Here is a 26,744-nt window from a genome sequence, read left to right on the forward strand (position 1 = left end):
CAAATTCTCAGTTGAGATTTAGGTCTAGACTTTGACTGGACCATTCTAACACATGCATATGCTTTGATCTAAACCATTCCATTGTAGCTCTGTCTGTATGTTTAGGGTCATTGTCCTGCTGGAAGAAGAACCTCCGCCCCAGTCTCAAGTCTTTTGTAGACTCTAACAGGTTTTCTTCTAAGATTGCCTTGTATTTGGCTCCATCCATCTTCCCATCAACTCTGACCAGCTTCCCTGCCCCTGCTGATGAAAGGCATCCCCACAACATGATGCTGCCACTCCCATGTTTCATGGTGGGGATGATGTATTTAGGGTGATGTGCGGTGTTAGCTTTCTGCCACACATAGGGTTTTGCTTTTAGGCCAAAAAGAAAAATTTTGGTCTCTTCTGACTAGAGCAAGTTCTTCCACATGTTTGCTGTGTCCCCCACATGGCTTCTCGCAAACTGCAGACAGGACTTCTTATGGCTTTCCTTCAACAATGGATTTCTTCTTGCCACTCTTACATAAAGGCCAGATTTATGGAGTGCATGACTAATAGTTGCCCTGTGGACAGATTCTCCCACCTAAGCTGTGGATCTCTGTAGCTCTTCCAGAGTTACCATGGGCCTCTTGGCTGCTTCTATGATTAATGGTCTCCGTGCCCAGCCTGTCAATTTAGGTGGATGGCCATATCTTGGTAGGTTTGCAGTTGTGCCATACTCTTTCCATTTTCAGATGATGGATTGAACAGTGTTCCGTGAGATGTTCAAAGCTTGGGATATTTTTTTATAACCTAAACCTGCTTTAAACTTCTCCACAACTTTATCCCTGACCTGTCTGGAGTGTTCCTTGGCCTTCATGATGCTGTTTGTTCACTAAGGTTCTCCAACAAACCTCTGAGGGCTTCACAGAACAGCTGTATTTATACGGAGATTAAATTACACACAGGTGGACTCTATTTACTAATTAGGTGACTTCTTAAAGCAATTGGTTCCACTAGATTTTAGTTAGGTGTATCAGAGTAAAGGGGGCTGAATACAAATGCATGCCACACTTTTCACATATTTATTTGTAGAAAATTTTGAAATACATTTATCATTTTCCTTCCACTTCACAATTATATGCTGCTTGATGTTGGCCTATCACATAAAATCCCAATAAATTACATTTTCGTTTTGGTTGTAACATGACAAAATGTGGAAAATCTCAAGGGGTGTAAATACTTTTTCAAGGCATTGTATTTTGATATGGCCTTAAGTTTCAGGGTGCTGTTTATGGGATTCCGGCTATCATTTTATTATAGTTTTGGGGCCCAATAAATATGTTTACAAAATTCCTTATCAAATTAATATAATTTCCAAAATCAGAAGGATAAAGGATCACACATAACATCCATTTTTGATAGATATCATCTGATGACCCAATTAAAGGTTACACACCTAGGCTTTATAATACCAATTGTAGCACTACCCCCATGTAGGAGCCTCTAGTTTTAACTGGTTCTTCCCCAAACAGTGCAGAGATGACCAATCACCCAAGTAACAGTCCTTTCACTCTGGCTCCAATAAACACTCTGGGGATTGTCTTTTTGTAATTTAATATTTCTCAGAACTTGTAACAGGAGAGGGGTTGAGGTGGTATGGGATACTCCGGAAAGCCTGAAATGTAGCAGGAGGACACACTTTACTAGGCTAGGTTTCTCTAAACAGTCTCTATGCCAAGTACAAAGGGGATGGCCAGAACTGAGACACTATAAGAGCTGTCTCAGAGAGACATACCCCAAAAGTAAAACAGCATACAGTAACCAGGATCTTGAGCTCAGATCAATACTCCCAAGGTCACAGGACAGCTAATCGTTCCCCAGTCTCTACTGGACATCTCTATGTCACAGGACAACTGCTCAGTTCCTAGCTTCCACCAGACACTCTTCAATTAGGCATAAAGAGATATCTGCGCTTAGTACATAAAATAGCCAGCAGCTGAACACTATAACCCAGATATCAAGCACAAAGAAAAATGTTTAAATAAAAGCGCAGCACACTTTTACTTAACAACTCTTTAATTAGGGAGTGGTTAATACCACAGGACAACTATGCACTTCCCAGCTTCCACAGGCAATCTTCAGTGAGTTCTCTAGACCAGATGCTTAGGGGAAGCCACTGCCTTAGGCTGTAGAAGTTCTCCAGAAGGACAAGAACCGGGTTGCTTTAGACCCCAAACTATTTATGTTCTCCTCAGCCACCTACTAGGCACACGTACCGAGGGATTGGCTGATGCACAATAAATATGCAAGTTGCCCATATGACTTTCCCAGCCACTGTGTTCTTGAAGCTTCTAGAAGGCGAGGGAAATTGTCAAACCTGCAACTTGCAAGATCCAGAATAGCCCAAAGGAAACAATAGTTGCTGACTACAGAAGAGTCAATAATAACTAAATTTACCTATCATCCTAGCAGCCTAGTTAAATAGCAACCCCAGGCAATAGGTATAGTCTATATGTGAACTAACCAGGTAACACTACAACTTCTTCAGAAACTCCAATGAATATTTAAAAATAATCTAAAACAGTCAGAATGAATAATTCCCCCCTGCAAGGCACAGTGTCCCTAAGTTGAGGGGACAAGGGCCTCATCCTCACATCCTGTCCCCCACACATATGGGTCTCTATAGGGGGGCTTATTAGATACTTATTAGCTATAAGACATATTATTAGAATAAGGTGGCCCCCAGATATCCATTCCAACCCCCCCCCCCCCCCCCGGTGAACGAGTACAGGGTACATAGTATTCCTTGTTACTAATTCACAAAAAGATAGTAAATAAAAACTAGGAAAATAATTGACCGTGTACCTCCAAAGCCAGCATCCCAATTCCGGTTTGGGTCCACCCCAACACAAGAAGAGCCGGCATTGATAGACCTGGTTTTTCGCCACATGCGATTCTAGTTAATCAATGAAAAATGAAGTGTAGCAAAAGTATATATTAGTTTCTATCTCTATCATATAGTAATGTATAATGTTCATAACAGATGCAAGTCTTTGGGAAATACCTTGAATGAGAGTTCTATTTCTTTATATATGGAAGAGGTGACTCTGCAGTGTATCTATGCTGCTCTTTTATATTTTTAGTATGCCCTTGGCAGAATATAAGAGAATATATACTGCCATATATTGTTGACCATGGGGATAGTAAGATTGTGCAGCAGGTATTTAGGTGTGTGGGTAGGTGATCTTACAAACAGCTGCATTCAGCAGTTTGGGAATATATAACATTTTGTGAAGTGATAGATCCTATGAGGACACACCAAAACTTCTTTGAAAACCACAGGCCATTTTTGTGTGTTAACGATCTCGATAACAATAGAAGTCAGAAACAAACTGCAGATATAAATTGATATATAACATTGCCTAGCAACTGTCTTCCCACCTGAAACAGAAAGCTACGTGTGTGTACAGCAAGGTGAACAAAGTACCACAGCTGGTGCTAGGATAATGAATTTACCTATATTTAAACTGTTAAAACTGTTTAACAAGTTTAAAGCCAATAATATCTGAGAGCTTGATTCAACCTTACCTTGTTATGGGTATATGCATATCCATCTGGGTTTGTCACAATTTCTAGAAAAATATCCATATTGTCTAATACAGAAGTAAGTGATGGATCAACCCCATAAGTGCTTGCTATCTGTAAACACACACAACAAATTGGATTGTAAATCATTTTTTTTTGGTATTTAAACCCTTCTTGATTAAAGAAGAATAAGAAACCTGTACAGTATGCAATCTCAGATGCATATCATTTTGAATTGATTAGTGCTTGCTTATAACCTGTTTAGCTGTCCATATTCCAGTGGCCTGAGTAATCCATTCACGAGAATGAATTCCAGTGTCAATCCAAATGGCTGGCTTATTCCCTCCAGTACTGAACTAGGAAATAAAACATATCAATTAATCAGATCTTTTGTACAGCTTAAAAAAAGTAGCAAGAATATCAAATGCAAACATATAACCATGTAGAATAGGTATATTCTAGTTAAAACTGAAAAAAGACTTGAGACGCATGCAGGGAGCATAGTCTTCTTGCTCAGTCATTCATCCAGGCATTACAGTCTACCCAATTAGCTTTTGTTCATAATCTGGTGATCTCAGAATAACTTTTCTCTTTTAACACAGAAAAACCCATGAAAAAAAAATTGGGTCTCAGGGAACCTTTGCTAATAATTAAAGTGATTGTAGACCTTATTTAAAAAAACAGAATAAAATAAATATATATACATACAGTATATATACATGTCATACTTGCCTGCTCTGTACAATGATTTGCACAGAGCAGCCCTGATCCTCCTTTTCTAGGGTCCCAAGCTAGCGCTCCAGGCTCCTTCTCATCTCTGTGTGCCATCATAGGAAGCCATTTCTTATGATGGCACACAAGAGGGCTCGATCTCAAGCAGTGCTACCTGTGTCCATTCCTAATGCAGAAAGAAAAAAAATTCTGCCTTTGGAACCACTTTAACGTTGGCAAGCATAAATGTGACATGCTAAAACTTAAAATTTCACACCCAGGGCTGCTCTAGATTACAAAATTAATTTCAATAATAATAATGAAGGGAAACTATTCATACTGTAACTTTCAGAAACGAAATGCAGTTTGTAGTCTTCCTATATATTGGTGGTCTGTGAAAAAGTGTCCCCTTACATTGATGGTCAGTGAAGAGCTCCCTTACTTTGGTGATCAGTAGAGAAGGGCTTCCTTAGGTTGTGGTTCAGTGGCAGTATTGCCACCTTAGATTGGTGATTATTGGAAGAGGGGCCCCACTATGATGGCCTGTGGGAAGAGTGCTCCTTACATTGGTGGTCAGTGGGAGGAATACTACTCCTCTTACTTATTCTGTTAGAAAGTTTGTGTGCAGTTGAGTACACTGCAATACCAAGAATTCAAGAATTCACAATGAGATAAACTGAGAAGGTTCATACTTTAGCACAGTGACATGTGTTCTTGATATCATTAATAGCTCACCTGTTGTGTGTGTATATATATATATATATATATATATATATATATATATATATATATATATATATATATATATAGATAGATAGATAGATAGATAGATAGATAGATAGATAGATAGATAGATAGATAGATAGATAGATATAGCTATATACAGAACATATAGCAAACTGAAAAACATGCAATCCTATGTCAACACCTCAAAACTAAATCTGCTGTAAAATAAAGTGATAAGAATATCAGTAAATTAACATGGTGATGTACCTAATTTGTCCCCTATTGACCTTTAAATTATGCAATATGGGAGGGAACTTTTAAGGGTCATTCACATTGTGATGCCCTATGCATCTCATCACACATTACCACAATAGGGCAGGATTCAAGAATTAGCGTGGCACTGTTATGAAAGACATTTAAACATTCTGACTTACTGAGAGATAACAGAGAAAAAAAATGCTGTAATATCATATCTAAGGCGCCATTCTCTTCTCGTTCTCCCAAAGTGTGTTTATTCTGCAATGCCTTTGAAATTGTACCTGTAGCACCCCCTAGCATTGCTAGAGTGCTAGTGATAGGATTTTTGTGTGTTTTAGTGTAGGTACATTTTCAGGCTTGACTGGCAGCCAAGCCTGTGTGTTTTTTTGGGTCAGGGTTTGAGTGATTCAGGTAGGTTGGATGACTCATCAGCAGCTTCTCTGGTGACTCCCCCTGCCATCTGGAAACTGTGAGAAGATTCCAGAAGCAGTTGGGAGGGGTTTAGGAGGAGCTAGCTGGAGTGTCCTGAGGGCCCTGACCAAACCCCGACAGAAGGGTTTGCAGGGAGCAGGCCCCCTCAAATACTCAGGGTCAGCCCAGCTTGGGCAGTGTGGAGTTCGGGTGGACAATGGAGATGGAGTGTTAGGCTGTTGGAGCCTTTTGGGGGTGAACTCAGACCTGGGCTCTTGTACGGAAGGGACTCTTCTCATGACACATGGAGCAAGGAGAGTACAGCAGGAGAACACTGCCGGGCAAATCTCCAGGGAGGAAGACAGCCACATGGGCTGGTGAGTGATACAGTCAGAGGACTGAGAGGCATGGCTAAAGGGACTGGGTGCAAGCAGTCTGGGATGGATGCAGAGTCAGTCTGAGAGGACTGGGGTGAAGTAGCCAGGAGGGCTAGTGAAAGGGGCAGCTGCAAACAGGCCAGCTAGCAGTGCCTGAAAAGGTGGTACTGGGAGCAGTAGCCACAGGAGAAGGACAGCTAGCACCACTAGACCTGTATTTTTGCTACACCAAAGGGGCCCGTGGTCCCTGCCTGCAAAGGACATTCGCATGGATCTAACTGAGTCTATGTTAGATCAGACCAACTGTGCTAGTCGGTCCTGGGAGTTGTAGTTCTACAAGCAAGTCTGTGCTGGAGGTAGAAGAGGAGTGTGTATATACCGGATGCATATAGTGGTGTCCCTGAAATGCTTCTACTGATCAAGTAGGCATCCCATAATAACCCTTCCTCAGCCAAGTTCAATTTCCCTAAATAAATAAAACAAACAAAGCTGCAAGGACTGCTTCTTGTCTCAGAAAATGATTGAGAATGTGCCTGGCTGTGCAGGGTGGGAGATAACCAACATTCACCAGGGGCTCCTGCGGGGGTGGCGCTACATACCTATTTGTAATTATCTGGTAATCTGTACAGCATTTTAGGGCAAACTCTTTATTTTTTTGGTTCTAAATAATAGTCAAATATTAACAGGATCCCTACACATAGTGTGTTTACAAGAAACCCATTTCACAAATAAATCTACACTCAAATTTTTTAGTTCCTCCTACCCACAAGTATTCACAGCTTCAACAGAAACTAAACAGAGGGGCACTCTAATAGCGTTTTATCACGTACCTAATACTTACTGGATATGTTTTGGACATGGCAATAACTGTTGTTTCATATTATGCACCCAACAAGAATCCTGTACCCTTTTTATCACACCTTTTTCAGATAGTACAATCTCACAAAATGGGCACACTCATCGTATGTGGGGATTCCAATCAGGTCATACTCCCATTTTTAGATAGATCCCCTTATATCCCATTTCTGAATCAAACCAAACAATCTCTTTCTCATCTCCTCTCTAATTATAATTTAGTTGATTCTTGGAGAGAAAACAATCCAGCAAAAAGGAGATATGCATATTTCTCACATCCACATCAATCATTCAGTTGAATTGATAATATATTTTTGACAGCAGGAATGTTACCAGAAATAATCACATCTTATATTATCCCTATCCCATGATCAGATCACAATGTAGTTTTCACTTCTATTGCATCCCTCATACCCAAAGCACATGATACAACATGGTACTTACCAAATATATTATTAAAACAACCTTCTTACCGTACAAATATAGAACAGGCTCTAAAAGATTATTTAAAACACAATACATGCCCAGAAGTTTCCCCATTAACCCTCTGGGAAGCACATAAACCTGTCCTGAGGGGGATATTCCAACAACAAATAGGAATACGTAAGAGGGAACGCAGAAATCTGGCGCGGAAATTGGAAAATGAGTTTAACTCAGCTTTTGCAGCCTTTCAAATTAATCCCACTCTATCGGCAAAAAATAAACTAGAAAAAGCAAGACTGGAATATGATTTATTTCTCACAGAATCTACTGAAAAAACATTGCAATGCACTAAACATGCATTCTACATAAAATCTAATAAACCTGGTACCTACCTAGCGCGGGCACTTGATTCCATAAACAAATCCTCTAAACCAATTAAACTTAAATTGTCTAAAAACATATATATATATGAGTAATCCTTTAAAAATAGTTTAAAAAGTCAGCTCACATTTGAGTAATCTATACTCAGAGACCAACACTTTTGACTGTAATAAAGTAGAATCCTTCTTCTCGAAGATAACTCTGCCCCAAATATCTCCTTTTAATAACACAAATTTGGAAAAAGCCATAGAAGTAGTAAAGGTAATAACAGCTATTAAAGAGCTAAAATTAAATAAAAGACCGGGCCCCGACGGCTCCTCTGCTTTATATTACCGCACTTTTACTAATATCATTTCCCCTTCATTGACTAAAGCATTTAATAATATCCTGGATAACAAATCTTTTAGACATAAATCACTAATGGCTATCATTTGTATGATTCCAAAACCACATTCAGATGAAACATCTTGCACAAATTTCCACCCTATTTCAATGTTAAATATTGATATTAAAATTTTAGTGAAAATTCTAGCAACTCGTCTAAAAAATGCCATAGGAACATTAATTCATCTAGATCAGATTGGCTTTATGCCGGCACGCCAAGCAAGCAATAATATACGTAGAGCCGTACTGTTGGCGCAGATTGCTAGATCACGTCGTATTCCAGCTTGCTTCCTTTCATTAGATCTAAACTTGATTTGATTGTAGCCATTAGATCTAAAGAAAGCATTTGATTCCATTTCTTGGCCTTATTTACATTATACTTTACAAAAATGGGGTTTTGGCCCCAACTTTATAAATTGGATTATGGCACTTTATAATCACCCAAAAGCATATGTGAAATATGCAGGTTATAAATCTGAACCCTTTCATATTCATAGAGGTACACGCCAGGGATGTCCTCTCTCTCCCCTATTATTTGCCCTCTCAATCGAACCACAAGCTCAAATGATCAGATTGGATCCCACTATAACTGGAATTGAAATTGGTGGATATCAATATAAATTATGTCTATTTGCGGACAATATCCTTCTTTTTCTGTCTTCCCCACAAATAACTGGCCCCAACTTTATTTCATAACTTAATCAATTTGCATTTATTTCAGGTCTACATATTAATCCTAAAAAATGTCATGTCTTAAACATATCCCTCTCAAATGTGGAACTAAGTTCAGCAAAGATGGGTCACCTTTTGCTTGGATGGACAGAGCGATCCCTTATTTAGGGATTAATTTATCGGCTTCCTTGTCAAACTTGTTTTCAGATAATTATCCATCCATTCTGAGAAATATTACAAACTTACTAAAATCCTGGTCCCACCTCTTGCTGTCATGATTCAGAAAGATTAATGCCATAAAAATGACAATCTTACCAAAAATTTTGTATTTCTTTCGTGTTTTACCAATCCCTGTTCCTGCCTATTTCCTAAGACTCTTATGCCCTGTACACACAATAGGATTTTCCGATGGAAAATGTGTGATAGAACATTGTTGCCGGATATTCCGATCGTGTGTATTCAAATCTGACACACAAAGTGCCACGCATGCTCAGAATAAATTAAGAGACGAAAGCTATTGGCTACTGCCCCGTTTATAGTCCCGACATACGTGTTTTACGTCACCGCGTTCAGAACGATCGGATTTTCCGACAACTTTGTGTGTATGCAAGACAAGTTTGAGCCAACGGAAAAAATCCATGGATTTTGTTGTCAGAATGTCTGATCAATGTCCGATCGTGTGTACAGGGCATTACAGAAGAGAATAATGGCATTCATATGGAGTTCATCTAAGCCACGAATACAACAACGTACTTTGTTTCTCCCCAAACTTAATGGAGGATTGGGATGTCCTAATTTTACATGTTATTATCGGGCAGCACACTTAGCTAGTCTAACTAAATACCATGTACAGAAAGAAATCCCATTTTGGGTTTCTATTGAAGCGGCTGAGTGTGACCCTATATCAATATCGAACCTTCTTTGGATCTCGCCTAAAGATCGTAGACATTTACGAAATCCTGTCACTAAACACTATATATCTTTCTGGGATAGTTTTAAAACAGGAAATTGTTTGCAATCTACTCATAATCCTCTATTGTCTTTCTATAGAAATCCAGCATTCTACCCTGCATGGGTTTCTCCCAAATATTTTAAAGAATGGGTATCATTAAATATTCTTACCATGCATAAGTTTGCGGACTCCTCATCCTTCATTCCCTTTTCCACTCTTTGTGACATATATGGCTTACCCAATTCAGAGATTTTCAGATATCCCCAAATTAAAAACTTTTTCTCGCCCTTTTTAAGCACGAACACAGCCCTAAACAAATTAACTAATTTCGAAGTTATCTGTAAAAATGAACCACATGCCAGAGGATTGATATCCCTTCTGTACTCTCAAGGGTTGACCCAACTCAACTCAGAAAATCCATCTTATGTGCAAAAATGGGAAGAGGATCTAGGGAAAACACTTGAGAGTGCAGACTGGAATTTAATATGGTCAGTAACCAAATCAGCATCTCCTAATATGCTGGCTGTAGACGCCAATTACAAAGTATTAACAAGATGGTACCTGGTACCGGTCAGGGTGACTAAATATACACAGAACTATTTGGCTCAGTGTTTTCGCGGGTGTACAGAATTGGGTACATACTTTCATGTTTTTGGACTTGCCCTATTGCACAAAACTATTGGAAGGAAATATTTCATATTGCGTCTAAACTACGCAATATACATTTATCTCTGGACCCTACAATGGCGCTACTTAACTTAAAACCAGAATTTTTATCACATACACAATTCAAATTACTGACACAGCTTTTCACGGCAGGAAAACAAACACTAGCAAAAGCTTGGCAATCCCCAACTCTGGTAGCAAAGAAACCATACATAGAATGTATAATATAATGATACAAGAGAAAATGCTAGCCATTGAAACGGACAGGATCACTAGATATGAAAAGTTGTGGCAACCATGGATAGATAATTTTATACCCTCAGCATTTGATAAGAAGGTACTTTTACCTTGGTAATTTTCTAGATAGGATTTGTTTCAAATATTATTGTTTCAGGTCGTTAAGGTGGCTCCTGACTGAACTCTGTGGACCTCATTACCCCTTTCTTTATCCATTCCTTTCTTTCTCCTCTCCCTTCCTATCTTTACTTTATCCATATCTATCCTGTGATTTTTGAAGCTCCCATGCATGATATTTATTCTTATATAGAGTTTTTACAAAAATAACTGTTTTTTGTTCATATCATAACTATAGAGGTTTAAATATCTTACTTAAATACGGATCAAAAGATGATTGTAGTATTATTGCTTTTATTTAATAACATATAGTAGTAATCTAAACTATGCTTTGTATTTATATAATTGAGCTTCGTTAATTTGTTTAAGAATCGATTATATCGTACATCTGTATAAATTATCTGTGAATATTCAATAAAAAACTTTGACAAGGAAAAATTAACAGGATTCCATAACTGATTTTTTTGTCCAGTGTCCATGTATACATTAAACAGTGACCTAAGCATGTAAACATACTGTTACCTACATTATCAACTCTATAAATTCTTTCAAATATACTACTTCTTGGCCCAAAATGTGCATTTTAAGCAGACTTACTAACACTGTAACTGATATGCAAAGTTTGTTTTGCTGTTAAAAATCAGCAGCTAAGCCTTTAGTTCCATCTGTGACTAATCTTCCTGGACACTGACTTATGCAGAGGGCAGTGACATTTGACTTTGACAGCAAGAAGTGTCTCTGATATGCTGGAAAATTTTTGAAAGCCTCATTTCACCTTTTCTATGCTGTATATAAGGCACGATGGCCAATGCCCAGTGAGTTCCATCTCCCAGAATAGAATTGTAGTTACTTAGAAATGGCGGTCATTTTGGAACCTGGCGTTTGGATATTTTACTTACATGTGGAGTTAACACTGGCGTGCTGTATAAAAACAATCTGTAAGTGCATTACTTTTTGAATAAATATTGGTTTTACTTGCGGGATTTCACTATGGTTAGCCTTCTTTTTTTTTCTTCTTCTTCTTTTTATCCCCATACCTATGAATTGGTGAGCTATTTGGATTTATCTTGCTGAGTGGTTGCCTTGTATCTTCTGGGAGACCGGGATTGGAGCTGTATAGTGTAATAAGGCCTATATTGACCGCTTTATTGTGGTCAAAAGTTTCTGGTAAGCCTCTTTTTACCACATTAGGGTGGCGTGACCTCTCTTCATTTATTTTGGGAAACTGGATATCCTCTACTTTCTCTCTATTTTTACAGTAATTTATTTTCATAAACTTGTTATTCTTATGCACTTTATAGCACTTTATATGAGTTGATTACTTCTCATATTCATAATTTTATATATCTATTTGAATTTCAGTTAACATTTTAGCGATCAGTATATGTATGTATATATATATATATATATATATATATATATATATACGCACACACACATACACACTATGTGTGTATATATCTATATATATATATATATATATATATATATATATATTAGGGTTGCATCGATACTAGTATCGGTATCGGTGCCGATACCGAGTATTTGCACAAGTATCGGTACTCGTGCAAATTCACCGATACCTGAAACCGATACTTTCAGGCTCATTTTTTTGAGCTGTCAGTGGGTCTCCCCTGTTGACAGCTGAAGTGTTAAAGAAGTTGGGTAATTGGAGCTGTCAAAAAAAGCAGCCAGCAATGTTTATAACAACACTAAAATAAAAAGAAACATTGTTTCTTTTTGTATCTTTCTCTTTCTCTATCTGCAGATCAAAGGCATGAACAAATGTTCCTCTGTTAACCCCTTATTAATTTACTCTAATCAGCCTTAATTAACTCCTTATTCTCCTCCATTTATTTATTATTTTCCTGCTTTTTTTTCACATCTATCTTATAAACAATTAAAACTTTTTTTGTTTGCTTTGTTAGTGAATATTTTTACACATATAGATTAACATATATTTACACATTTCACATTGAAAAAGCGCAAAATAGAAAAATGTATTTCATTTGTAAATAACTTTTCAATGCTTTGTACCATTGCTGACAGCTGAAGTGAAAACAAAACAGTTGCTGTAGGTATTGGTAGTTGGTATCAGCATGTACTAAAAAAAAAGTATCTTTACTCGTATTCGTTGTAAAAAAAATGGTATCGCTGCATCCCTAATATAAATATATATATATATATATATATATATATATATATATATATATATATATTGTACATTTTTTCCACATCCGTATTGGTGTATTTTTTCACTTATGAATTGTTATAGTTATGCACAGTCCCTTTATTGATTGTATAGTTATACAGGTTTATATGATTATTATGGGTAAATCCATTAGCACATAGCCTTAGTATCACGTGCTTTTTGTCTACATCCATTTTTTGCATCATAATTTTTCATTTTTGCGCTGCACATATTTTTGTTTTTTACACTGTGATACGCTGCTGGGGTATTGTGCTAGCAGCTCACTTTACACATTGTGGAGGCCCTAGTGCGTGAGTTTTCTCTTTATATAAGATACTTGTTGCATTTAATCACTTCTTCCAAGTTCTTCATTTTGAATGATAGTAACTGTAAATTCCCTTTCACATCAGTCTGGATCTATCTGTCAGTTTATTAGACGGATCCAGATTGAACCACAATGTATGTCTTTATGTGGGTGGATGTAAACGGATGATCGTCTGTTTTACTCTACCTACTTCCATGTCTGTTCAGGTCTGTTTTATTAAACGGAACAAATCTGTGTCCTTTTCTATTTAGACAGATCTGAACGGGTGTAAATCGATGCCATCCGTTTACATCTGTTCCATTTTTAGTTTTAGGCAAGAAACATTTTTTGTTTGGCTACCAAGAGGTAAAGCTGTAGAAATGAAAATAACAGATAATTCACCTTCAATACATATATTGGACGACCTTCAGAGCTTGAACCAATATCAATCTTGCTGACCAATTTTGGGTATTCCATTATGAAATTGTCTATCCAGCTGTAAATCTGCAAAAAATGAATACAACATAATAAACTGGTATGTCCTCTGTAAATAAAAATATGAAGACTTTGTGCTTTTTTTACTTAGAAATTTGTTTTTTAGCATGATGTCAAAAACCCTATGAGATGCTACTATGCAGATACAGGTGGTTGTCAGGAGGTTATGCGCTCCTGCTCCATCATAGCTTCTCATTCCAGTATCCTGGTTTAGGCTGTGACATTCTCCTTGTCTGTCTGTCCACTTGCAAGGTGGTTAATGTGGCCAGTCTCTGAATAAAGACCAAATCTGATTTAAGCCAGCCAAACCTTCAGTCTCATGCTTGTAATAGAGTGTGTTAGAGTGTGATAACATGTGTAATACCTGATCAAGCTCTCTGTCTGTCTGCCCTGCTCTGGTAGATTGGATTTCCCTGTGTATGACCTCAGATCGGATAACTACTATTCTCTGAACTCTGCCTGCCTTTTAAGAGGACTGCCAGTGAACCTCTCTGCCTGTCTGCCAACCGCAAGTATTCAAGAAAAAGAACCACTGCTCCAGGTGTGTGATGAGAGACTAATTGGAGAGTCTCATAGAGTGCCAGCCCCAGCCCGCCTCTGTGGGAAACTTGGAAAGAAGAAAGAAATGGCTGCACATCCAAAAATCCCGATGCCTTTTATTATTCACAAGGATAAAACCAAATACATCAACATATGGTCACGTAGATGTGTTTCACACATACATCTTGTGCTTAATCTTTACGAAATGGCATCAGGATTTCTGGATGTGCAGCCATTTCTTTCTTCTTGCCAAGTTTCCCACAGAGGCAACCACAAGTACCTCTTTGCTTTGCTCAGTGGTAGCCAGGTACTATAGCATTGTGTAGAAGTCCTGGGGGAAACCGAGTAGGGGTCAGCCTGCTTGCTATATGGGAAAAGGGGGCTGCTATATATGAAGAATACAGTAGCCAGCAATAGTGACGGGCCAGCTGCGTTAGGGGTAAGCGTGGCACTGGTGCGCAGAAGATCAATAACAGGGTGTAAACAAACCTCAAAAGCCAAAGGATGCAATTGCAAGGAAAGGGTGCATCTAGGAGGGCTATAATAGCATGGGAAAGGCAAAGAAGAATAGGTGTTTTTTGTGTTAAAGTTAATAATATACACATCAATGACAAAACCACAGTCATCTCTGTCTACCAGGTACACTACAATATTTCTAAAGGCATACATTTTTTTTCTTTCTATCTGAGTTTCAGTAGAGAGATCTCCCTTGACTCCCTGTGAGGGGAATATCCATCTTAAACAGTTGTCATTGGAACATTTTCACCCATTGGAAGACTTCTCCTTACCATCTATTCTGGTGTCAGCTTACTAAATTTTGAATTTCCTCTCACTTTCTCTATCAGTCACAAAAGTTAGCAGAACAAGTAGAGAGTGAATATTCCCAACATAGATGCAAGCTGCAATAAAAACACAAGGGGGCTTCTATACCTTCCCTAATATATCAAAAAAAAGTTTTGACATTACATGCTGTAAAAGTTTACACTGACTGGCTGTATAATGGGGACAGACTAGGTAGAGTCAGAATAAGGATGACAGTCTGGAAACCAGCACTTTAAAAAGTGCTCTGATATTTTTATTACTGTGACAACTAATGTCATGTCAGCTCATACTGCAACCATAGGTGCCTCCCCAGAAAAAGTAATTTGCTTGTGTTCTGCTTAATGTGCTAGTTACTGTACATTGTCTGTTGATGTACTTTATAATTGATGAATGTACAGATAGTACATGCAGCGGTGGGTAGATATGAAAAAATGTATATTATGGAGCCCGTACTTTGCTTGTTTTGCCTACTGTATGTCAGTATTGCTGTATTGGAGCCAGCATTTATTTTACTTGTGGTGTTCACATGCTTATTCAAATCTGGAATTATACCAACCTCATCCAGTGCATGGTATGTAGAATAAATAAAACTGTTAGAACTTCTTTCCCGGGATTTTGACTCCTTCATTTCCTTCTGTTCCTGATCCAGTAATTCCTGAAGAAAGATTAAAATATTAGAGAAGTTAGTCCTTAGGATACATCCCAATAAATATGCCTGGTTGTGTGGTTTTGGGGAGTGGCATTGCTAAAGCAGGATACCTCCTCTAGCTGCTAGGAGAACAGCTACTCCAGTGAGGATGGGGCAGGACAGCAAGCAAAGATACAAAGATGTTAATGGTAAGGTCCCTTTTTTAAGGACAGATAGGGCAATCTGTTACATAGACTATGATTGCCAAAGAGTATGTTACTTACTGGGTGATAAGGTTCAGCATATTGCAGATCAGATGGGCAGATTGGGTGGGGATGGGGAAGACTCAGCTGTTATGGTACATATTGGTACAAATGGCAAAGTTAGAGGAAGATGGATAGTCCTTAGTGATTTCAGGGAAAATAGGTGCTATATTAAAGAAAAGCATCTCCAAAATAGTATTTTCAGAAATACTTCCTGTACCAGTACCAGTACAGTAAATGGGGAGGGTGCAGCTCTGTTGGGAAGAAGAATGTGTGCGTGTGTGCGTGTGTGTGTGTGTGTATGTGTGTGTGTGTGTGGGAGGGGGGGGTCGAGAGTTATACAGTGCAGTGAACAAGTGAATCAATGTACTGAATCTTACTATACTGTACGAGCCATCAAGAATAAAATAGTATGCACTTGTACAAAATTTAAAGGCAAAAGGCGTGTACACAAATGCTAGAAGTTTGGTTAATAAAATGTAAGAACTAGAACTTCTGATACATGAGGAGGATTTTGACTTTGTGAGAACATCAGAAACCTGTTTTGACATCTTACATGACTGGCTTGTGACTACCCAAGGGTACTCCCTGAATCTGAGGGAAAGGGTAGGTAGAAGAGGGGGAGGGGTGTGCCTGTATGTCAAGAGTGATTTGATAGTGAATATGAAGGGGTTGACATTGTTAACAGGGCTAGTGATGAGGTGGGGTTTTTATGGCTAAAGCTTCAAAGGGACGAAACAAATGGTAAATTAATTGTGGGTGGGGAGGCAGGGCAATAGTATAATCATACTGAATAGTATCACATTCTTGCGAAAAAGAACACTGAAAAAAGTGGGAATGTTTTAAAGACATATTAAACAATGGCATTACAATGGGCAACAAATATAAAAGAAGTTAAAACATTTTTTTAAGTATATTACTAGTAACAAAATTTAGGTCAGAACATATTAGCCCCATAAAAGATGATCACCAGTGGAGATGAAGAAAGATAAATACCAACTGGTCACAAGTGACAGGGAGAATGCAATTTTATTAAAGACATTATTTGAGTTTCTATGAACTACAAAGAGGAGTATAATAAGCAAGACAGTAATGTTAATAACATTACATTGAATGTACCATTGTGGCTGACAGAGACCAGTGTTTAAAAAAGACTAAAAAAACTTAATGTGAATAAATCACCAGAACCAGATGGCTTACACCTGAGAGTTCTCAAAGAACTTAGCCTTGTTATAGCCAGACTATTAATCCTATTTTTTAAGGACAGCTTACTGATTGGAATGGTACCAGCAGATGGTGAAAAGCAAACAGGGTACCATTATTCAAAAAGGGGCAAAATATATATATATATATGGATACTACAGGCCAGTCAGCGTAACATCAATGGTATGAAAACTATTGGAAGGAATGATAAGGGACCACATCCAAGAATTTTTTTATGAAAGCAGTATCATTAGTAGTAACCAATGTAGAATTCGATGAAAGTCTGTTCTTGCCAGACAAAACATTCTATGTGGAGTTAAAATATAGATTTGGATAAAGGAAGGACTGTAGATGTAGTGTATCTAGTTTTCATCTAGATAATACATTTGATACAACACCTCGCTTAATTTACAAATTAAGGTTTTTACGCATTGATGATTTTGTATGTACCTGGATAGAAATCCGGTTGCAGGAGTGCATCCAGAGGGTTGTGATTAATAGCATGTTTTTTGAATGGTCTAGAGTTATGAGTGAGGTTCCCCAGGGCACTAACCTGGGACCAATTATGTTTAACTTGTTCATAAACGATATAGAGGTTGGAATAAGTAGTTCGATCTCAGTATTTGCTGATGATACAAAGCCAAGCAGGGCAATAACTTCACAACAGGACATAGCAACTTTACAAGAAGACCTATTTAAAATAGAGAGGTGGGCAGCTATATAGCAGATGAGGTTTAATTTAAAAAAAATGTAAACTAATGCACTTGGGAGCTAAAAGAATGAATGCAAGGGGGGAGAACTTCTGAATGAATCAAGGATGAAAAAGGATCTGGGGGTGAGGCCTGTTCTGAGTGGAACCTGTCCTGTTAAACCTCTGTATAGTCTTGGCCACCATGCTGCAGCTCAGTTTTAGGGTCTTGGCAATCTTCTTGTAGCCTAGGCCATCTTTATGTAGAGCAACATTTTTTTTTCAGATCCTCAGAGAGTTGTTTACCATGAGGTGCCATGTTGAACTTCCAGTGACCAGTATGAGAGATTGATAGCGATAACACCAAATTTAACACACCTGCTCCCCATTCACACCTGAGACCTTGTAACACTAATGAGTCACATGAAACCGGGGAGGCAAAATGGCTAATTGGGCCCAGTTTGGACATTTTCACTTAGGGGTGTACTCACTTTTGTTTCCAGCGGTTAAGACATTAATGGCTGTGTGTTGAGTTATTTTGAGGCGACAGCAAATTTACACTGTTATACAACCTGTACACTCACTACTTTACATTGTAGCAAAGGGTAATTTTGTTCAGTGTTGTCACATAAAAAGATATAAAATATTTACAAAAATGTGAGGGGTGTACTCACTTTTGTGAGATACTGTATATTGCGATCATATCCCCTTCTAAGCGACTTTTCTCCAGGGGGGAAAAACTTTAATGTTTATAGTCGTTCTTTATAACTGAGGTCAGCAAGTCCCTTTTATTAGCTTTGTTGCCCATCTCTGGACTCTCTTCAGTTCATGAACATCCTTCCTGAGGACCAGTGACCAAAACTCAATGGCATACTCAAGATGTGGTCAAACCAGAGTTTTGTGAATTGATGGAATTATAGTTTTATCTCCAAATAAATACCCTTTTTAATTCATGCTAATAGTCTGCTAGCCTTGCTTGCTGCAGCTTAGCATTGCATGCTATTGCTGAATCTGTCATCTACTAGGACCCCCAGATCCTTTTTCATCCTTGATTCATTCAGTTCTCCCCCTTACGTTGTAGCAAAGTGTAATTTCTTCAGTGTTGTCACATGAAAAAATATAATGAAATAATTACAAAAATGTGAGGGGAGTACTCACTTTTGTGAGATACTGTACATATATTTAAATGGTGACTCTAACATTGAGAGGAAACTGTTTAACCAAAGGTCTCTAAGAAAGACAAGTGCCCAAACAATAAAGTTGGACAAACGGTTAGTACTATTTTAAACTGCCTAAGGGGTTCTTTACTGTTAGAGCAGCAAGAATATGGAGCTCCTTTCCACAGTTGGTAGTGTCAGCAGGGAGTGTAATTCACAAACCTTTTAGATGTGTTTCTTAGTGAATGCAATGTACAGGGATATAAAAAATGGTAGTGACACACACACACACAGGTTGAACTGGATGGACTTGTGTCTTTATTCAACCTTACCCACTATATAACATACACTCATTACAGTGCCTTCATACCCCCTGAAATTTTCCACATTTTGTCATGTTTCGACCCAAAGGATAAATGTATTTTATTGGGATTCTATGTGATAGACCAACACAAAGTGGCACATAATTGTGAAGTGGAAGGAAAATGATAAATGGTTTTCAACATTTTCTTACAAATAAATATCTGAAAAGTGTGACGTGAATATGTATTCAGCCCTCTTTGCTCTGATACTTTTAACTAAAATTTTGTGGAACCAATTGAGTCCACCTGTGTGTAATTTAATCTCAGTATAAATACAGCTGTTCTGTGAAGCCCTCAGAGGTTTGTCAGAGAACCTTAGTGAACAAACAACATCATGACTAAGGAACACACCAGACAGGTCAGGGATAAAGTTGTGGAGAAATGTAAGGCATGGTTAGGTTATAAAAAAATAAAAATAAAAAAAAATAAGTTTTGAACATCTCATGGAACACTGTTCAATCCATCATCCGAAAATGGAAAGAGTATGGCACAACTGCAAACCTACCAAGACATCATCCACCTAAACTGACAGGCTGGACACGAAGAGCATTAATCATAGAAGCGGCCAAGAGGCCCTTGGTAACTCTGGAAGAGCCACAGAGATCCACAGCTCAGGTGGGAGAATCTGTCCACAGGACAACTATTAGTCATGCACTCCACAAATCTGGCCTTTATGGAAGAGTGGCAAGAAGGAATCCATTGTTGAAAGAAAGCCATAAGAAGTCCTGTCTGCAGTTTATGAGAAGCCATGTGGGGGACACAGCAAACATGTGGAAGAAAGAATCAAAATTTAACTTTTTGGCCTAAAAGCAAAACGTTATGTGTGGCAGAAAACTAACACTCCACATCACCCTGAATGCACTATCCCCACCGTGAAATATGGTGGATGCAGCATCATGATGTGGGGATGCTTTTCTTCAGCAGGGACAGGGAAGCTGGTCAGAGTTGATGGGAAGATGGATGGAGCCAAATACAGGGCAATCTTAGAAGAAAACCTGTTATGCCGCGTACACACGGTCGGACTTTTCGTCTACAAAAGTCCGACAGCCTGTCCGACAGACTTCCGACGTACCTTCGGTGGACTTGCGGCAGACTTTGTTACGAACGGACTTGCGCACACACGACCACACAAAAGTACGACAGCCTAGTACGCGGTGACGTACACCAAGTCCGACGAGACTATAAAACGGAAGTTCAATAGCCCGTACGACACCCTTTGGGCTCCTTCTGCTAATCTCGTGTTTATCTCGTGTTAGTAGAAGTTTGGTGAGAGACGATTCGCGCTTGTGAGACTCGTATTTTTCAGTTCGTTTTAACTGTTGTTCAGTCTGTGCTTGTGAGGTTTGTATCTGCTTTTCAGTGCGTTTGGTCAGTTGGCATTGAGAAATCTTTGTTTTATTGGCCGCTCGTTCCTGATTTTCAGGTCGTTCTTCACAGGCCTTGCTGTTCTTCAGTGCGTTCTGTTTAGTGCGTTCTGACCAGCCGACCGTTTTGAAGCCATGTTACCTGTACGTACTCGTCGTAGAGCTCGTGCATTGTATGTGCTTGGTGCTGTAGTTTATTCTTCAGCCCAAGACCAGTCCATGAACAGGGCGAGGAGGAGTTCATGGACCAAGAATTGGTTGCTTCAGCGTGACCAGTTCTGTCACATGCCTTTGCTCCGTGAGATCCGTGAGAATAATCCTGAGGATTTCAGGAACTTTCTCCGGATGACGGACCCCGTTTTTGACCGTTTGTTGGCTTTGCTGACCCCCTATATCAGCAGGCAGGATACCTGCATGAGGCAAGCCATCACTCCGGAGCAGAGGCTGGTCGCTACCTTGCGGTATTTGGCCACAGGGAGAAGCCTGCAGGACCTTAAGTTCTCGACAGGCATCTCCCCCCAGGCTCTGGGGATCATTATCCCAGAGACCTGTTCTGCCATCATACAGGTCCTGCAGAAGGACTATATTAAGGTAAGATATTTTTCTTTTATTAGCATCACATGTTCTTTTATGTAATCTTTGATAATATAATGTATTTCTTGCTTCAAACACTACTTACCATCATTGCAATATAGTGTGAATGTCCCCTTTTTATCCTCACACATGCTGGAATTTTTTCCTGTTATTTTTTGTCATGCATGTATATTTTCCTTCAATAACCTTCCCAGCATGAAGTGATGGGAACATATCCACCTAGTCTACTCATTTGGAATGTATTTTGTTTGAGTGTATTTAGTTTGCTGCTAATGAGCAATTATCTAGATTTCACAACCCCCCCCCCCCCCACCTAAACTCACTCCAAATAGTTTGCTGCTAATGAGCAATTATCTAGATTTCACAACCCCCCCCCCCACCTAAACTCACTCCAAATAGTTTGCTGCTAATGAGCAATTATCTAGATTTCACAACCCCCCCCCCCCCCACCTAAACTCACTCCAAATAGTTTGCTGCTAATGAGCAATTATCTAGATTTCACAACCCCCCCCCCCCACCTAAACTCACTCCAAATAGTTTGCTGCTAATGAGCAATTATCTAGATTTCACAACCCCCCCCCCCCCCCCCACCTAAACTCACTCCAAATAGTTTGCTGCTAATGAGCAATTATCTAGATTTCACAACCCCCCCACCCCCACCCTCGTTAAAATTTGCTGGAATGTTCTGTGGTGTTGATTTGTCTAAAGCAAATATATGTGGCACTTTGCAAAATGCATGTGCACTCTACAAGTGCATTTGTTCCAGTGCTTTAGTAAATGAGCAGAAGCTCTGCTGATTTCCATCATCAAATCATATGCAAGCCTCAAAGTGTTTTCATTAATTGCCCTTGCATGTGATTGTGTACTCCTTGCAACATGAATGCCTTTTTACATTACCTCATTTACTGTAAGCTGGTTAGCAACTGCACCTGCAGAGTGCGACAACTGCAGTCTTGTAGCCTTTTTAGTCCCTAAATTCCTGCGTGTCCTAAAAGTAATTTTTTTTAGGGATTTCACAACCCCCTAAAATGTAATCAATGTTCCATCAGAGGGGGTGAGCAATCTGATAAGTGTGCCTTTCCATATTAGTTATTCCAGAAGAATTAAATTATTGAATGTTATACTGATGCTGGGGAATAATGTTTTTAATTGTCTAATTTTCTTGCAATGTTAGCTTACAAATTAATTGATTTTGGTTTTCTTTTTTGATTTCCCAGTTTCCTTCAACGCCACAGGAATGGCAGACTGTGGCATCCCATTTTGCCAGCCGTTGGGACTTTCCCAATTGTGGAGGGGCTATAGATGGGAAACATGTCCACATTGTGCCACCACCCCATTCGGGGTCATATTATTTTAATTATAAGGGGTTCCACAGTATTGTTTTAATGGCGGTGGTGTCGGCACACTATGATTTTTTATATGTGGACGTGGGGAAGAATGGCCGGATGTCGGATGGAGGAGTATTTGCCCAGACGGAGTTCTGCCAGCGTCTCCAGAGTGGTGGCCTGGGATTGCCACCTGATGAGGATAACGTGGAAGGACTCCCCTTTGTCTTCATTGCCGATGAAGCCTTCGCTCTCAGCAAGCACCTCATGAGGCCATTCCCCCAAAGAACACTCACCCCGGAGAGGAGGGTTTTTAATTACCGGCTGGCCAGAGCTAGAAGAGTGGTTGAGAATGCGTTTGGAATTCTGGCCAGCCGGTTCCGCCTGTTTCAAACAGCCATTAATTTGGCGGAATACAAACTTAATTTTATCATTTTATCGTGCTGCATTCTGCACAACTTTTTAAATAAGCATGCTCCAAATTATATAGGCACAGTTGGGCCTGAGGCCGGACAAATAGAAGCCAACCTTACAGGCCTGGATACTGTCCGTACTGGCTTGGCCCCCCAAAGTGCCCGTCAAGTTAGACAGCAATATGTTAATTATTTTATGGGTAGGGGGGCCATTGCAATGGGCCAGGATATATAATTTTTGCCAATAAAAAAATTATTGATGAAATCTTGCATTATATTTATTGCTTGCCTTTCTTTTGGGCTGTCTCCTAGGTTATGGTCGAGCAGTTGTAGTGCCAACTGTATTGTAATTTTAAATGTCTAAATAAGCTCCATTGCCACTGTAAACAACTTTTTTACAATTATAACTAAAATGATACTGAGCCTTGAAATAACAAACCACACATTTATTTAATTCCTATAAGGAGATGTTTTTATTAATGGTTGTTATGCATTCAGTTCTGCATTTAGTATAAAATGTTCATTGACAAAAATAGAATGATATCTTAATAATGTAGCAAAATATAATTATATCTAAATATTTATACCTAAATCCACAAAAAATTATTTTTGGCTTTTTGATTTTCACAAACAGGCTTTTTTTTTGGTTTTGGGAAAATCAAGTTTTGTTTTGTGTTCTTTTTTTTTTTTGGTTTTTAAAGCAATTTTTGTGTTTATGTTTTTATTTTTTTAGCAAGTTATTTTTGTTTTTATTATTTTTTTTGAATAAAGTTTGTCTATTTTTGTTTTTTTGGTTTTTTAAAATCAAGTGTTTTTTAATTTTTTTTTTTTTTTTTAATCATGTTTTTTATTTTTTTTTGGTTTTTTAAAATCAATTTTTTTTTTTTTTTTGTTTTTTTAAAATCAAGTTTTTTCTTTTTTTTGTTTTTTTAAAATCAAGTTTTTTCTTTTTTTTGTTTTTTTAAAATCAAGTTTTTTCTTTTTTTTGTTTTTTTAAAATCAAGTTTTTTCTTTGTTTTGTTTTTTTAAAATCAAGTTTTTTCTTTTTTTTGTTTTTTTAAAATCAAGTTTTTTCTTTTTTTTGGTTTTTTGAAATCAAGTTTTTTTTTTTTTTGGTTTTTTTAAATCAAGTTTTTTATTTTTTTTGGTTTTTTAAAATCAAGTTTTTAATTTTTTTGGGTTTTTTAAAATCAAGTTTTTAATTTTTTTGGGTTTTTTAAAATCTATTTTTTTATTTTTTTTGGTTTTTTTAAATCAATTTTTTTTTTTTTTTTTTTTTGTGTTTTTTTGAAAATCAATTTTTAATTTTTTGTGGATTTGTGAGGTATTTACAAGAAACAGCCCTCCTTTTTTACATTAGCTTAAACAGCCATTTATGTTCTGGCCAAAACAAAAAAGAGAAGGCCCAGAATGGGGTCAGCAAAACAGGAAATGAAGGACATGATTGATGTTTTGGGGTTTAAAAAAGGGCATTTAGATTCGACCCAAAACATCAATCATGTCCTTCATTTCCTGCTGCATACGATCCAGCCGATTCCGCATTTGATCGATCTCCCCATTCCAGGCCATGATTTGAGCAATTAGCCGTTGGGCACTGTCTGGGGTAAAATAGTCAGTTGGACCTAAAGTGGAATGAAAAAAAAAATATGTTTAGAAATATGCACACATAAGTTTACCTTACCATAAAGCTGGTGTCTCAGACACTGACCTGGTGGGGTGCCCATGTCGCAAAGTTCATTAACATCCTCGGGGGTGGCGCTGTTGCTTGACTCCAGCACAACCAGATCACCTAAAATAGAGTAGAAAAATTACATAAAATAAAAGGCAGCCATGCATAGATTACCGTAAGCTGGTGTGTCAGACACTGACCTGGTGGGGTGCCCATGTCGCCCACCTCTCCTTCCTCCACATCCTCAATGGGACTTGGGCTTATTTCCCAATCATGTTTTGCTTTGGGTTGGCTGAGTGATTTTTCCCCTATGTGAAACAAAAAATTATTTTAATCTAATTAGCACACAGATATTTTAGTACATAGTAATTTTCCAACATTTGTAATGAAGTGGTTTGTGTAGAGTTCCTATTTTACCTCAATATTTAAAATTAGAAAGACATATCGGATAGATAGATATCAATATCTCAAAATATAGTTACTAATCTTTTGATCTCTCTCTATATCTGGAACAAAATCTCAAACTATCTAACTAAATGTAAAGCCAAAAAATTAAGATAACTTCAAATCTTCCAAAAGAATGTTTTAAATTTCTATATCTATCTATCTATCTACCTATCTCTATATTTCTCTCTCTCTCTCTCTCTCTCTCTCTCTCTCTCTCTCTCTCTAGTTTATATATATTTATATATATATATATATATATATAGTTAGATATATATATATATATATATATATATATATATATATAGTTATATATTTATATATAGTTATATATATATATATATGTATGTGTATATATATATATATATATATATATATATATATATATATATATATATATATACACACACACACACATATATATATATATATATATATATATATATATATATATATATATATGTGTGTGTGTATATATATATATATATATATATATATATATATATATATATATATGTGTATATATATATATATATATATATATGTGTATATATGTGTGTATATATATATATATATATGTGTGTGTATATATATATATGTGTGTATATATATATATATATATATATATATATATATATATATACACATGTATATATATGTGTATATGTATATATAGATATATATCTATAGATATGTAACTAACGAGGTTTCTTAAAAGATCGTTTAAAACGATGAAAACAAAAATCGGATAGGAAGGAAAAGCACATGGAGCAATATACAAGGTAATAAACACAAGATAAAAACACGACAAGTACTTACTTTTTTTAAGAACTTTCCGGATACGTCGGTATTGATCCGGCTCCCTGAGTTTCAGGTCAGACCATCTTTTTCGCAGTTGGTCTTTGGAGCGCTGGACCCCAAAAGATGCCTGCAAAGTTTCCACCACCTTCGCCATTATTTTGGCCTTGCGCAAATTTGGCCGTGCGTACGGCCCATACTTCCCATCATAGTCGTCTTTGTGAAGAATGGCCACCATCTCCACCATCTCTTTAAAACTCATATTAGAGGCCTTAAATCTAGGCCTCACAGATTTTGTTGACGTTCCAGCCTCCGGGCTGTCTCCACTACCTGAGGTCGTCAACATTTCAGGTGTCTCCGCCATTCTTTAACTCCACTACGCGCCGTAACAAAAAATGGGCGGAGAACATGAGTTAAAATCGAACGTCAGGGGCGGGCGACGCAGGCGGAGTTTCACACATGCGTAGTGTATAAAGAGGGGCCTTGCGCACGTGTCGTACGTACGTTCTGTGCGTCGAATTAGGGGGCGGAGAACATGAGTTAATTTCGAACGTCAGGGGCGGGCGACGCAGGCGGAGTTTCACACATGCGTAGTGTATAAAGAGGGGCCTTGCGCACGTGTCGTACGTACGTTCTGTGGTAGGTGATAGTGGACCTGGACGTTACAAAACGAAGGTAATTTTAGATATATTCTTTTTTTTTTTTTTTTTTTGGTTTTTATGGTCATGACTTTGTAGCAAGCGGCCTATATGGCTTGATAGATTG

The 26,744-nt window shown here is 37.9% G+C and overlaps 1 protein-coding gene across 4 annotated transcripts in view; it reads right to left on the reverse strand.

The window, feature by feature from the left end:
* Positions 1-26,744, reverse strand: part of LOC141134487 (carboxypeptidase A1-like) — a 42,300-nt gene that overhangs the window by 6,787 nt on the left and 8,769 nt on the right. For all 4 annotated transcript variants that reach the window (XM_073624015.1, XM_073624016.1, XM_073624013.1 and 1 more), the window contains exons 4-8: positions 15,628-15,726; positions 13,617-13,718; positions 3,807-3,905; positions 3,553-3,663; positions 2,830-2,920 (exon numbers count right to left, since the gene is read on the reverse strand). In XM_073624015.1, the coding sequence (XP_073480116.1) occupies positions 2,830-2,920; positions 3,553-3,663; positions 3,807-3,905; positions 13,617-13,718; positions 15,628-15,726 (502 nt within the window). The remainder of the gene's footprint in view (positions 1-2,829; positions 2,921-3,552; positions 3,664-3,806; positions 3,906-13,616; positions 13,719-15,627; positions 15,727-26,744) is intronic.

Source organism: Aquarana catesbeiana, linkage group LG03 (assembly GCF_042186555.1).
Source record: "Aquarana catesbeiana isolate 2022-GZ linkage group LG03, ASM4218655v1, whole genome shotgun sequence".
Taxonomy (NCBI): domain Eukaryota; kingdom Metazoa; phylum Chordata; class Amphibia; order Anura; family Ranidae; genus Aquarana; species Aquarana catesbeiana.